At 35.5% G+C, this 12688-nt stretch overlaps 1 protein-coding gene across 1 annotated transcript; it reads right to left on the bottom strand.

Annotated features, from left to right (window-relative positions):
* LOC107907777 (putative cell wall protein) lies at positions 1-1018 on the bottom strand. Its single transcript, XM_041089021.1, has one exon. It carries the CDS (start codon positions 632-634, stop codon positions 290-292), a length of 345 nt encoding a protein of 114 aa, XP_040944955.1. The 5' UTR covers positions 635-1018; the 3' UTR covers positions 1-289.
* Positions 1019-12688: the final 11670 nt, after the last annotated feature.

The raw sequence follows: 12688 nt of genomic DNA, 5'->3' as shown, positions 1-12688 counted from the left end.
TAGGCAAAGACCATGATTAGTTTCCACACTGAAATACATGATAATTACTTGGGAAGAAGTAGTTTTCCAAGCGGAAAATGCAGATTAGACACTGGACTCGATGGCAATGATGAACTAAAAACATTTGCATCTTGCACGCTTGTTTTATCCTAAAACACGACAATCTAAAACTAGTATCACGTTAAATATAAGAATATGATAGACTAGACTGAATACAATGGGAGTATGGAAACTGATTGCCTTTATTATCTAATATCATTATTAAGTTTCACATATAGCAGAGCAATGTTCAAGGATGTTGACGCTTTCCTGCAGATGCACTGCCAGCACCATTGCCAGGTATTGGCACCTCAAACCCAGGGTTTGGAACAAACGTGTCGTCTCCACCTGGAATATAGCCAGATCCACCATCTGTTGAGCCACCAATGCGGCCGCAATATGGATTTTTGGGTTCAAGGCCCGGAATGAGTACGCTGCTATCATGTCCAATCAGCCACTCGGGATGCTTCGCTTGATTAGCATTCTCTGGGTTTCGTGGGATGTTACGTGTTGCAACTGCCTGCCTACCAATAGCAAGAAGAATGCTGACGACGAAAACTTGAGCAAGAAGAAAGGACGTTATTTTTGAAGCCATTATCAGACGAGTATTAAGGTTTTTGAGAGTTAATAGTGAAGAGATAGGGTTGGACGTCCTTGGATGGTTGAAAGAGAAGAAAATAACGCTTCTTATAGGTGAGGTTTAAGCGAGTTGGTCGATCATTTGGCGGCGAGTTAAAAAAAAAGAAAGAAAAAGAGGGTTCCATTGTGAAAAAGCCATTGAAAGGCGTTGCAAAAGCAGAAGCTAGCAGATAATTGCAAGGTTAGGTTGGCTAGGGTTGTCGGGTTGGCTGTGATTTTGCGGTGAGTTATGAGATTTTCCGGCTATTATCATTTCTTAGTGCACTCCATCATCCCATTTCGTTTGAACCAAAGCATCATCCCCTACAATGGTAGATTAGATATTTAAGAGATTTTGTCATGACCAGAATAGATAAAAATTTGAGGTTGCATTTTTACTACACGTTCGGAGACGAACATGCAGTTTAGCGGATAATAATACCTACCTACCTAGCTTATAGATTCTTGTCCACTAATTATGACTAGCCACAATATAATGTTAGAATTAAAGCTGCTGGTGACTTGTTTGTTAAAAGCCACCAACTAACTAAAAAGGAGGCAAATAAAAGGATTTAGTGATCAGAATCAAAGAATTTTTAATCCATAATGCTCTTCTGAATATATTCAATGCCTACTAAATGCTGGTGAGATGAATATTCTCTATTGATTTAACTTCTATAATTTTATGGAATCAATAAAATGTTCGCTTTCTTTTATTCTGATAAAATAAACTTTTCTAAATTGCTACTTCTTATTTTAAATTAAATTTCACTGCATTTTTCTTATATTTTTTAATTAAGCTATTTTCTATTATAATTATTATTTTTTTTATAAGTACAAGTGTTTTTATCTGTTTTATGATCTAAAGTTATTATTATTTAGGTCAAAATAGGTAGTATTCAGGTAAAATCTTCTCAACATTCTAAGTGTTGAAAAGTCAACAAAGGTAGGAAGCAACTTGTTAAAAAGGTTGAGCAAGTTGCACCGAATGTTGAAAAGTTGAATGGGATAATTGCAATTTTGGTCCCTAATTTTTAGGCCATTTGCAAGTTAGTCCCTGAACCTCAACTATAAATAGGCCTTTTCATTTTTCATTTCAACCATCCCAACCAATCTTTCTCTCTTAGTTTTCTCTCTTCTCCCATTTGAGAATTCTTAAGGAATTCTATTTGTTTGTAATATTTTGGAGATAGTAAAGTTATCATCTGGTGTTAGTGCCCGAGGACGTAGGTATAATTTACCGAACCTCGTTAAAACTCTTGTGTTCTTTCTTGTCCTATTTTTCTTTCAATATTTGAGGGTATAATAGTAGTATTTAATTGTGCTATTAAATTACTATAGAAGGGATATTCTGTCTAAGGAAAGACTTGGTATTTAAGAGATCCATGTGATCCACCTCTCTTCCCTGAGAATTAAACTTTGTGTGATTTTTTAGTACAATAATTTACACGCTTCCGACCCTATTGGAACAACAAGTGGTATCAAGAGCCGAAGGTTAATCGTAGTATGCTCTGTGGTTGCAGTTTAAACTGATCTTCCATATCAGAAAAGATTTCCTTAGGTATATATTGAAAGATTATGGAGAAAACGGTCGGTGTAGGAGCTTCAACATCGTCCATGTGGACAAGACCGACAATTGCAAATGCAAGATTGACCGTGGAGATCTTTGATGGCACGGGCCATTTTGGTATGTGGCAAAGTGAGGTTCTAGATGCCCTTTTTCAGCAGGGTCTAGACATTGCCATTGATGAAGAGAAACCAGATGATGTACAGGAGAAAGATTGGAAGGCGATCAATCGGTTGGCATGTGGCACAATTCGATCATGCCTTTCTCGAGAGCAGAGGTATGCTTTTTCAAAGGAGACTTCTGCAAATAAGTTGTGGGTGGCACTTGAAGAAAATTTTTTGAAGAAAAACAGTCAAAATAAGCTCCACTTGAAGAAAAGACTGTTTCGCTTCACATACGTCCCAAGTACCACAATGAATGATCACATCACCAAATTTAATCAGTTAGTCACTGATTTGCTGAATATGGATGAGACATTCAAAGATGAAGATTTGGCTTTGATGCTGTTGGGGTCACTTCCTGAGGAGTTTGAGTTCCTAGAAACTACTCTACTTCATGGCAGGAGTGATATATCTCTGAGCGAAGTCTGTGCGGCCTTATACAATTATGAACAGAGAAAGAAGGACAAACAGAAAAACTCAATCAGAGATACAGAAGCTTTAGTAGTCCGAGGTCGTTCATACACTCGGAAGAAAACTCAAAAGGGGAGATCAAAGTCAAAGTCCAGACTCGGGAAAGATGAATGTGCTTTTTGTCATGAGAAAGGCCACTGGAAGAAAAATTGTCCAAAGCTGAAGAATAAGGGAAAAGCTGCTGTAGATGCTTGTGTTTCTAAGCATGATACTAGTGACTCTGAACTATCACTGGTTGCATCATCATCGTCGTTCCATTCAGATGAGTGGATATTGGATTCGGGTTGTACCTATCATATGTCCCCTAACCGGGAGTGGTTCTCTGATTTAGTAGAACTAAATGGAGGAGTTGTTTATATAGGCAATGACAATGCCTGTAAAACTGTTGGGATAGGTTCAATCCAATTAAAGAATCAAGATGGATCAACCAGAGTTCTGACTGATGTTCGGTACGTGCCCAGTTTGAAGAAAAATCTCATCTCATTGGGAGCCTTGGAATCCAATGGTTCAGTTGTTACTATGAGAGATGGGATTTTGAAAGTGACATCTGGCGCACTTGTGATATTGAAGGGCATCAGGAAAAATAACTTGTATTACTACCAAGGTAGTACAGTTATTGGAGCAGTCGCTACAGCTTCAGGTAACAAAGAATTGGACTCAATGCAGTTGTGGCATATGAAGTTGGGACATGCCAGCGAAAAATCCTTGCAAATTCTGGCAAAGCAAGGATTGTTGAAAGGTGCAAAGGCTTGCAAATTAAAATTTTGTGAGCACTGTGTTCTGGGAAAGCAAAAGAGAGTGAAATTCGGCACTGCTATCCATAATACAAAAGGTATTTTGGAATATATTCACTCAGATGTGTGGGGGCCTTCCAAAACACCTTCGTTGGGAGGAAAACACTACTTTGTTACTTTTGTTGATGACTTTTCCAGAAGAGTTTGGGTGTATACCATGAAAACTAAAGATGAAGTGCTTGGAGTTTTTCTTAAATGGAAAACTATGATCGAAAACCAGACTGGTAAGAAAATCAAGCGGCTTAGGACGGACAATGGAGGGGAATATAAAAGTGATCCGTTCTTCGATGTGTGCCAAGAGTATGGTATTGTTCGACACTTCACAATTAGGGATACACCACAACAGAATGGAGTGGCAGAGCGTATGAATCGAACATTGCTAGAGAAAGTTCGATGTATGTTGTCCAATGCTGGGTTGGGCAAGCAATTTTGGGCTGAGGCTGTGACATACGCTGGCCATCTTGTTAATTGTTTGCCATCATCTGCATTAGAAAGAAAAACTCCTATGGAGGTATGGTCTGGAAAATCGGCTACAGATTATGATTCCTTACATGTGTTTGGATCCACTGCATATTACCATGTGAAGGAGTCAAAGTTAGATCCGAGGGCAAAGAAAGCTCTCTTTATGGGAATCACTTCTGGAGTGAAGGGATTTCGTCTTTGGTGCTTAAGCACAAAGAAAATGATCTGTAGCAGAGATGTTATCTTTGATGAATCTGCCACATTGAAAAAGGTAGCAGATAAAGATATTCAGACGAGCAATACTCCACAGCAGGTGGAGTGTACTCCAAAACAGGTGGAGTTTGAGCAGATGGGGATTTGCCCAGTTAATAAGTCTAATTCTCCAGCCACAATGAAGGAATTAGAGGTTGAAGAGGTTCTGACCCAAGAACCACTAAGTACACCAGAACCAGTTGCAGTTGCAAGGCCACGGAGAGAAATTCGTAAACCTGCTCGATTTACTGATATGGTGGCCTACGCCCTTCCTGTTGTTGATGATATTCCTATCACTTATCAAGAAGCAATGCAAAGCTTAGAAAGTGATAAATGGAAAAGCGCTTTGGATGAAGAAATGCAGTCTCTCCGGAAGAACAATACTTGGGAGTTGGCGCAATTACCGAAAGATAAAAGGGCAATCGGATGCAAGTGGGTATTCGCAAAGAAAGATGGATCTCCTAGCAAGAAGGATATTCGCTACAAGGCAAGATTGGTAGCTAAAGGCTACGCTCAGAAGGAGGGAATTGACTACAATGATGTATTTTCCCCTGTTGTGAAGCATTCCTCCATTAGAATTTTGTTGGCCTTGGTAGCACAGTTAAATTTGGAGCTAGCTCAACTTGATGTTAAGACGGCTTTCTTGCATGGTGAGTTAGAAGAGGAGATCTATATGACTCAGCCCGAAGGATACACAGATGCTGGTGGTAGAAATTGGGTTTGTAAGCTTAACAAATCGCTATTTGGATTGAAGCAATCCTCGAGGCAGTGGTACAAGCGATTTGATAGCTTTATGATAAGGCAGAAGTACACAAGAAGCAAATATGACAATTGTGTATATTTGCAGAAGCTGCATGACGGATCTTTCATTTATCTACTCTTGTATGTTGATGATATGTTAATCGCTTCGAAGAGCCAAAATGAGATAGATAAGCTAAAGGCTCAGTTGAATCAAGAGTTCGAGATAAAAGATCTAGGTGAGGCCAAGAAGATTCTCGGCATGGAGATAAGTAGAGATAGACCGAGAGGCAAGCTCTGTTTAAATCAGAAGCAATATCTGAAAAAGGTATTACAATGTTTTGGTGTAAATGAAAACACAAAACATGTAAGTACCCCACTTGCTTCTCATTTGAAACTTAGTGCTCAATTATCTCCGAAGACTGAAGATGAAAGAGAATATATGGCGAAAGTCCCATATGCTAATGCAGTTGGGAGTTTGATGTATGCGATGGTGTGTACGAGGCCCGACATTTCACAAGCTGTTGGAGTTGTGAGCAGGTATATGCATGATCCTGGAAAAGGACATTGGCAAGCTGTGAAATGGATTCTACGGTATCTTCGAAAAACCGTAGATGTTGGTTTAATTTTTGAACAGGATGAAGCACTTGGTCAGTTTGTAGTTGGATATGTTGATTCTGACTTTGCTGGTGATTTAGATAAACGTCGTTCAACTACGGGGTATCTGTTTACTCTTGCGAAAGCCCCAGTGAGTTGGAAGTCTACCTTACAGTCTACAGTAGCTGTGTCTACTACAGAGGCAGAATATATGGCAGTTACAGAAGCTGTTAAGGAGGCTATTTGGCTTAATGGATTATTGAAAGACTTGGGAGTTGTTCAAAGTCACATTAGTCTATATTGTGACAGTCAGAGTGCTATTCATTTAGCGAAAAATAAAGTCTATCATTCAAGAACCAAGCATATCGACGTAAGATATCACTTTGTGCGGGAAGTCTTTGAAAAAGGAAAAATTCTACTTCAGAAGATTCCGACAGCAGATAATCCCGCAAATATGATGACCAAGGTGGTAACAACAATCAAGTTTAATCATTGTTTGAACTTGATTAACATCCTGAGAATTTGAGCACCTTTAGGTGTATGGCGCTCGAGAGCGCATTTGGAGGCACTACAAAAGATAGCTTTATCGAATTTGGGGAGTTGAAGGAAGTATGTGAAGATGTGATTATCCTAATCAAATCTTCAAGGTGGAGATTGTTGAAAAGTCAACAAAGGTAGGAAGCAACTTGTTAAAAAGGTTGAGCAAGTTGCACCGAATGTTGAAAAGTTGAATGGGATAATTGCAATTTTGGTCCCTAATTTTTAGGCCATTTGCAAGTTAGTCCCTGAACCTCAACTATAAATAGGCCTTTTCATTTTTCATTTCAACCATCCCAACCAATCTTTCTCTCTTAGTTTTCTCTCTTCTCCCATTTGAGAATTCTTAAGGAATTCTATTTGTTTGTAATATTTTGGAGATAGTAAAGTTATCATCTGGTGTTAGTGCCCGAGGACGTAGGTATAATTTACCGAACCTCGTTAAAACTCTTGTGTTCTTTCTTGTCCTATTTTTCTTTCAATATTTGAGGGTATAATAGTAGTATTTAATTGTGCTATTAAATTACTATAGAAGGGATATTCTGTCTAAGGAAAGACTTGGTATTTAAGAGATCCATGTGATCCACCTCTCTTCCCTGGGAATTGAACTTTGTGTGATTTTTTAGTACAATAATTTACACGCTTTCGACCCTATTGGAACAACACTAAGAACCGGAACATAGCAAGAAATCTTAAAGTCTACACAAATTCGAGTCCAATTCTCAAATATTAACTAAAACTAGGATAATCGCAAATAATATCAACTTCACTTATCTTCGTTTTTTATTAATGAAATAACAACGCTGGAAGACAAAGGATCGCAGTCTGTTTGTGTAGCCAATTTATTCAAACAACCAAAAAGGGGAGGAAGGGATATTCATTTGGTTACAACTGCAAAGTAAAATATCCACAACATCAAAGAGTTCTCCTTTGTCAATCAACCGGAATTCCTACATAGCATGACAGTGTTTTTATGCCAGTTAGAACATGTGACTTTGGGAAACAAAAGTCAACGGAACAGAATGCTTAAAGCAAGTATTTATATGAGCCTCTACTTTCCAACTCACAATCACAATCTTTTGTAAATGTGGTCATATACTTTGAGTAATCTTTTAAATATTCTCTCTGCAACTTCTCGGAAATTTGGTTGAAACGTTGCCTCTATACCTAAAGCAAATAAACAAATTCGCATTAACAATGAAAATAGCTTACCATACCTGAATCGAATATAACCTGAAAACTTTAAACAAATCAATTGAAAATATTCATAAAACAATATTTAAAATGAACATCAATTTCGCATAGGTCGGCAAGCATATGAAAGCTACCTACCACATGTCTCGGTTAAAATGAACATTAATTTTAGATACATGACAGTTGACCATGATTTAACGCTTGGGTGGCTGAGTAGTTTTCAGTAGTTCACTTAATATATATATTTGAATAATCTCACTAGAGATTTTGATCATATTTATTTTTTAGAATTATTGATAATCCCTCCCAAACTCATAAATAAGAGAATAATGCGTTTAGTGTACTCGAACTCACGTCCTTATATATTGACAATAATACCCATATCAATCGAGCTAAAACTCAATCGGTTACTCTATTTACACTATTATCATACTTTTAAATATTTTTCTTCACATTAATATTAGTTTATCTAACGAATTTATAGTTTTGCTAATTAACTTTTTCATTTACTGTTTGATAAATAAATTTTACTATTATTCTGTAAATTTTGATTAATTAAAACATTATTTATATATAAAAGATGATCATATTTTAACATTTTTCTTTATTATATATAGTAAATATTTTCCCACATATTGTTTTAAAAACAAATTTAAATAATACACAATTACAAGTATAGATATAAGTACAAATTATAAATAATACATATCCGATCAATAATTAAAATCAACCCAATACAGAATATAATAAAACAAAAATCGAATATATTTAGACTTAGATCAAAATAAATCAACTAAAAAGAACATAATTAACTAAAACTAAAATATATTTAACCTTGAATTAAAATAAATCTAATTACAACCTCACATAATATAAATTAAATCTGAAACTGAATCCACGCATCATATTATACATGATAAAACATCAACTCGCGGCCATAACATCATTGCCTAATCTAATCATACTAAACTAAGCATTAGTATACTACTTTTTCTCACAAGCTAAGTGTGTCGAATGTAATTTTCGTATCATAAACTATATAGATATTCATTTAATTATTATTTTTTTATTTTAAGTACTTAAAATAAAAAGATTGTAATTTAAACGTTCACGTTAAATAGTTTGATTATTTTGTTCTTTCTTGTCAAAATCACAAATGGCAAGCTGATGTAGCAGTCAAAAGAATCGGTATAATAACAAATTTAGCCCTAAATTTTTACATGTTCTACCAATTTAATCATAATTTTAAAAAATTAACCTCAAAGTTTACAAATAATCTCAATTTGATCTTGATCTAAAAAATTAAAATAAATATATTAAAAAAATATAATAATAAATTTAAATTTTATATTAATATCAAATAAAATAAAAATCTCCCCCTACCCACGGGGACGGTGGTGGGGTAAGTTCAAGAGATAACTGAGTTGGGAGATTTTTATTTTATTTAATATTCATAAAATTATATTTATTTAATATTAATATTAATATAAAATTTAAATTTATTATTATATTTTTAAAATATTTATTATTATATATTTTTTAATTTTTAGAATTAGGATCAAACTGAGATCATTTGTAAACTTTGAGGGTTAATTTTTAAATTATGACTAAATTTATATAATATGTAAAAGAAAATATTAGGGTTAAATTTATTTTTGTCGAAACCATTTTTTTTTTAAAACAAAAAATCTAGTTGTCGACTTTAAAAACAAAAATTGGAGTCGCCGCTGATCTTTTATTGAGGTGTAATCGGCTCACCCTAAAAACGATTTTGGTCTGCGAAATTTGAGAAAACAGGTTCGGGAATCAGTTATGCACGAGGAAGGGTTAGCACCCTCGTAACACCCAAAATCGGTACCAAATTGATTGTTTAATGTCTTGGTGTCAAAGGTTTAAAAAAATTTTAAAAAACGATGAAATTTAAAAGGATATTCAGTTGTTTAAGTCAGACGAAGAAATCGAGACCCAATACGTTAGAGTACAATTTCTCAGAATCCCAAACTTTGAATATTGCTTTTGTTTTATAGGAAAATCTTCATCTCCAGAAAATAATATGTCACGCCCAATAAGTTAGGACACAACATGTTGAATTCTCGAAAATGATTTTTATATTTACACGTTTTGAATAAAGCATATTCTCGATTATTTAAGTTCAACAAGGAAAATTGGAACCCAATACGTTAGAGCTCAATCCTCTCAAAGATCCCAAATACCGAATATTGTCGTATTTTAAAAGCCTTTGAACAAAAATGATTTTAATGCTTTGATGAAACCAAATATATTTTTCTTTAAAAGTATGATAAAATGTTAATATACAACATGAAACAAATACTTTAATATAAATTATATATGTATATGTATTTACAAAAAATAAAAAATGTATAAGTATAATATGTTAGTAAATTATGAAAATATGTATATATATGTATATAAAAAAATGCGGAAAATATATTTATAATAATTTTAAATAGTGTATGAATATATATACATATATGTTATAAAAAATGTATATATATGTATGGATTATAAAATACGGAAAATGTATAAATATTATAAAATGTATATGTACATACATATTTGTGAAGAAAAAATAAAAGAATATTTAGATATATATAGATACGTATATAAATTGTAAAATATATATAAAAAAAGTATGTATGTATATTTATAAATTATAAAAATAATATACGTATACTTTAAAAAATGTTTACATAAATACATGGTTATAATAATAATTATTATTATATTAATAATAGTAATAATAATAAAAATATAATAATAATGATGCAATATAACAATATTAATAATATTAAAATAAAAAAAAACCTAAAATGATAGATTAAGGATTAAAATTAAAATAAACGAAAATTCAGGGGCAAATCTAAAATAAATAAAACGCAAATGGATCAAATAGAACACGTGAATAACAATGGAGGACCAAAAGGGAAATTAATCCCGCCCTCCAAAACGCTGCGCAGCGACGTGGATTAAAATGCCATAAGGATAAAATATTTGGGCCAAATTAAAAGAAGAACAACATATCTAATTAAAACACGTTGCAAAAAGGGAGGCCTAATTGCGCAAATTTCCCATTTAGGGCTGAACGCGCGGACCCTGCTTGCGAGTCGGGTCAACACACGGATCCTTCCCCATCAAACGGCGCCCTATATACTAAAACCAAAATTTTTCCTTCAAAAAAAACATTTCCATTTCTTTTTCTTTTTCTTTTTAAAAAAAACAGAGGGGAAAAGTTTCCTCTGCTAGGGTTTCAACCCTAGCCTTCATGGCACCGCCGTCGTAACTGCCATGGAACCACACCGCGAACGGCGCTTGGATTCAGGTAAGTTAATCCTCTTTTATTCCGTTTTGTGCACAAAATAGTAAATCGAAGGAAAAAAATAAAAGAGTAAAAAAAACGAAAATAAACTCACCTTTTTCAAAAGATTTTTTTTTCTCTCTATTTCTTATTTTTTCTTAATCTGTCCAAAAAACCACCCTTTACAAAAAAACCATTGGCTTTTTTTATAGCCAAAGCTTTACAGAGAAAGCCCAAAAAAAATCTTTTTACAATTTGTTGTTGTATATTCGGTCCCTTCCACTGTTCGTGGTTTGTTGCAGGTGAAGGAGAACGTGGAAAGGGCGTTGTGCAGGGCTGCTGAACGTGCGAGCAACGACGTGGGTAATGGAACGGTTGCTGCGGCGTGGGGCGACTGCTGCTAACTGCTTAGGGTTCTTTGCTGTTTGTTTTTTTTTGTGCTTTAGGCGTGGGTTAGGGTAATGGGCTTAGGTATTGGGTTTGTAATATTTGGGCTTAGTGGGTCTGATGTAATTGGATTTGAGTTTGTAGTTTGGGCTTCATTTATGGCTTTGGGCCCGGGCTAAAAATTGGGTATTACAGCTGCCCCTCTTTGCTCGTTGTCGTGTAACAGGAACAAAGCAAAGACTAAAAAGCCCAATTGTACCCGGTCTTACCGAGCCTCGACTTCTTCAGTGCTTCTCTTCTCCAAGTAGTCCCGTTCCAGTCCACTGTGACTTATTACTTCGATCTACTCCACTGCACTTCAGAGAGATACGACTTGTAGCTTCAATCCACTCTGCTGCAACTTCAGGGGGACGAGATTGATGGTTTTAGTCTGCTCCACTGCAACTTCAGGGAGATAAGACTTGTATCTTCTACCTGCTCCACTGCAACTTCAGGGAGATAAGACTTGTATCTTCTACCTGCTCCACTGCAACTTCAGGGAGATAATGTTTGATATGATAAGATCTAATTCGACCTACTGCAACTTCAGAGGTATATGATTCATCGTTTTAATTCGCTCTATTGCAACTTCAGGGAGATAGGATTAGTAGCTTCAGTCTGCTCCACTATAACTTCAGGGAGATAAGACTCGCTATCTTCAGTCTGCCCCATGCCACTTCAGGAGGATAATACCTGATATGATCTGCTCTACTGCAACTTCAGAGAGATAAAATCGGTAATTTATAGCTTTAATTTGTTCCACTGCAACTTCAGGAAAATAAGATTCGCTATCTTCAGTCTAATTAACTGTAATGTCGGGGAAGCAAGATTCGCTGTTGTAGCTTCAATCTGTTCCACTGCACTGCCAGGGAAGTAAGATTTGCCATTGTGGCTTCAATCTTTTTAATTGTAATGTCGGGGAAGTAAGATTCGTCGTTGTACCTTCAATCTGTTCCACTGCACCGCCAGGGAAGTAAGATTCACCATTGTGGCTTCAATCTTTTTAATTGCAATGTCAAGGAAACAAGATTCACCGTTGTAACTTCAATCTGTTCCACTGCATCGCCAGTGAAGTAAGATTCGCCGTTGTGGCTTCAATCTATTTAATTACAATGTCGGGGAAACAAGATTCACCGTCGTAGCTTCAATCTATTCCACTACACCGCCAGGGAAGTAAGATTCATCGTTGTGGCTTCAATCTATTTAATTGCAATGTCGGGGAAATAAGATTTGCCGTCGTAGCTTCAATCTGTTCCACTACACTGCTAGGGAAGTAAGATTTGACGTTTTGGCTTCAATCTATTCCACTGTAATGCCAAAGAGATAGGATTCGCTGTCTACAGCCTTAATCCGCTCCACTTTAGCTAATCTAAGTCTTAACGCCAGGGAGATAAGATTCACCATCGTGGCTTCAATCTGCTCCGCTGCAACGCCGGGGAAGTAAGATTCGTCGTTGTGGCTTTAATCTATTTAACTGAAATGTTGGGGAAACGAGATTCGCTGTTGTGGCTTCAAT

The sequence above is a fragment of the Gossypium hirsutum genome, chromosome D02, assembly GCF_007990345.1.
Source record: "Gossypium hirsutum isolate 1008001.06 chromosome D02, Gossypium_hirsutum_v2.1, whole genome shotgun sequence".
NCBI classification, from domain to species: Eukaryota; Viridiplantae; Streptophyta; class Magnoliopsida; order Malvales; family Malvaceae; genus Gossypium; species Gossypium hirsutum.
Note: the sequence above shows the minus strand (reverse complement) of the source record. Positions and strands in the feature narration are given on the sequence as shown.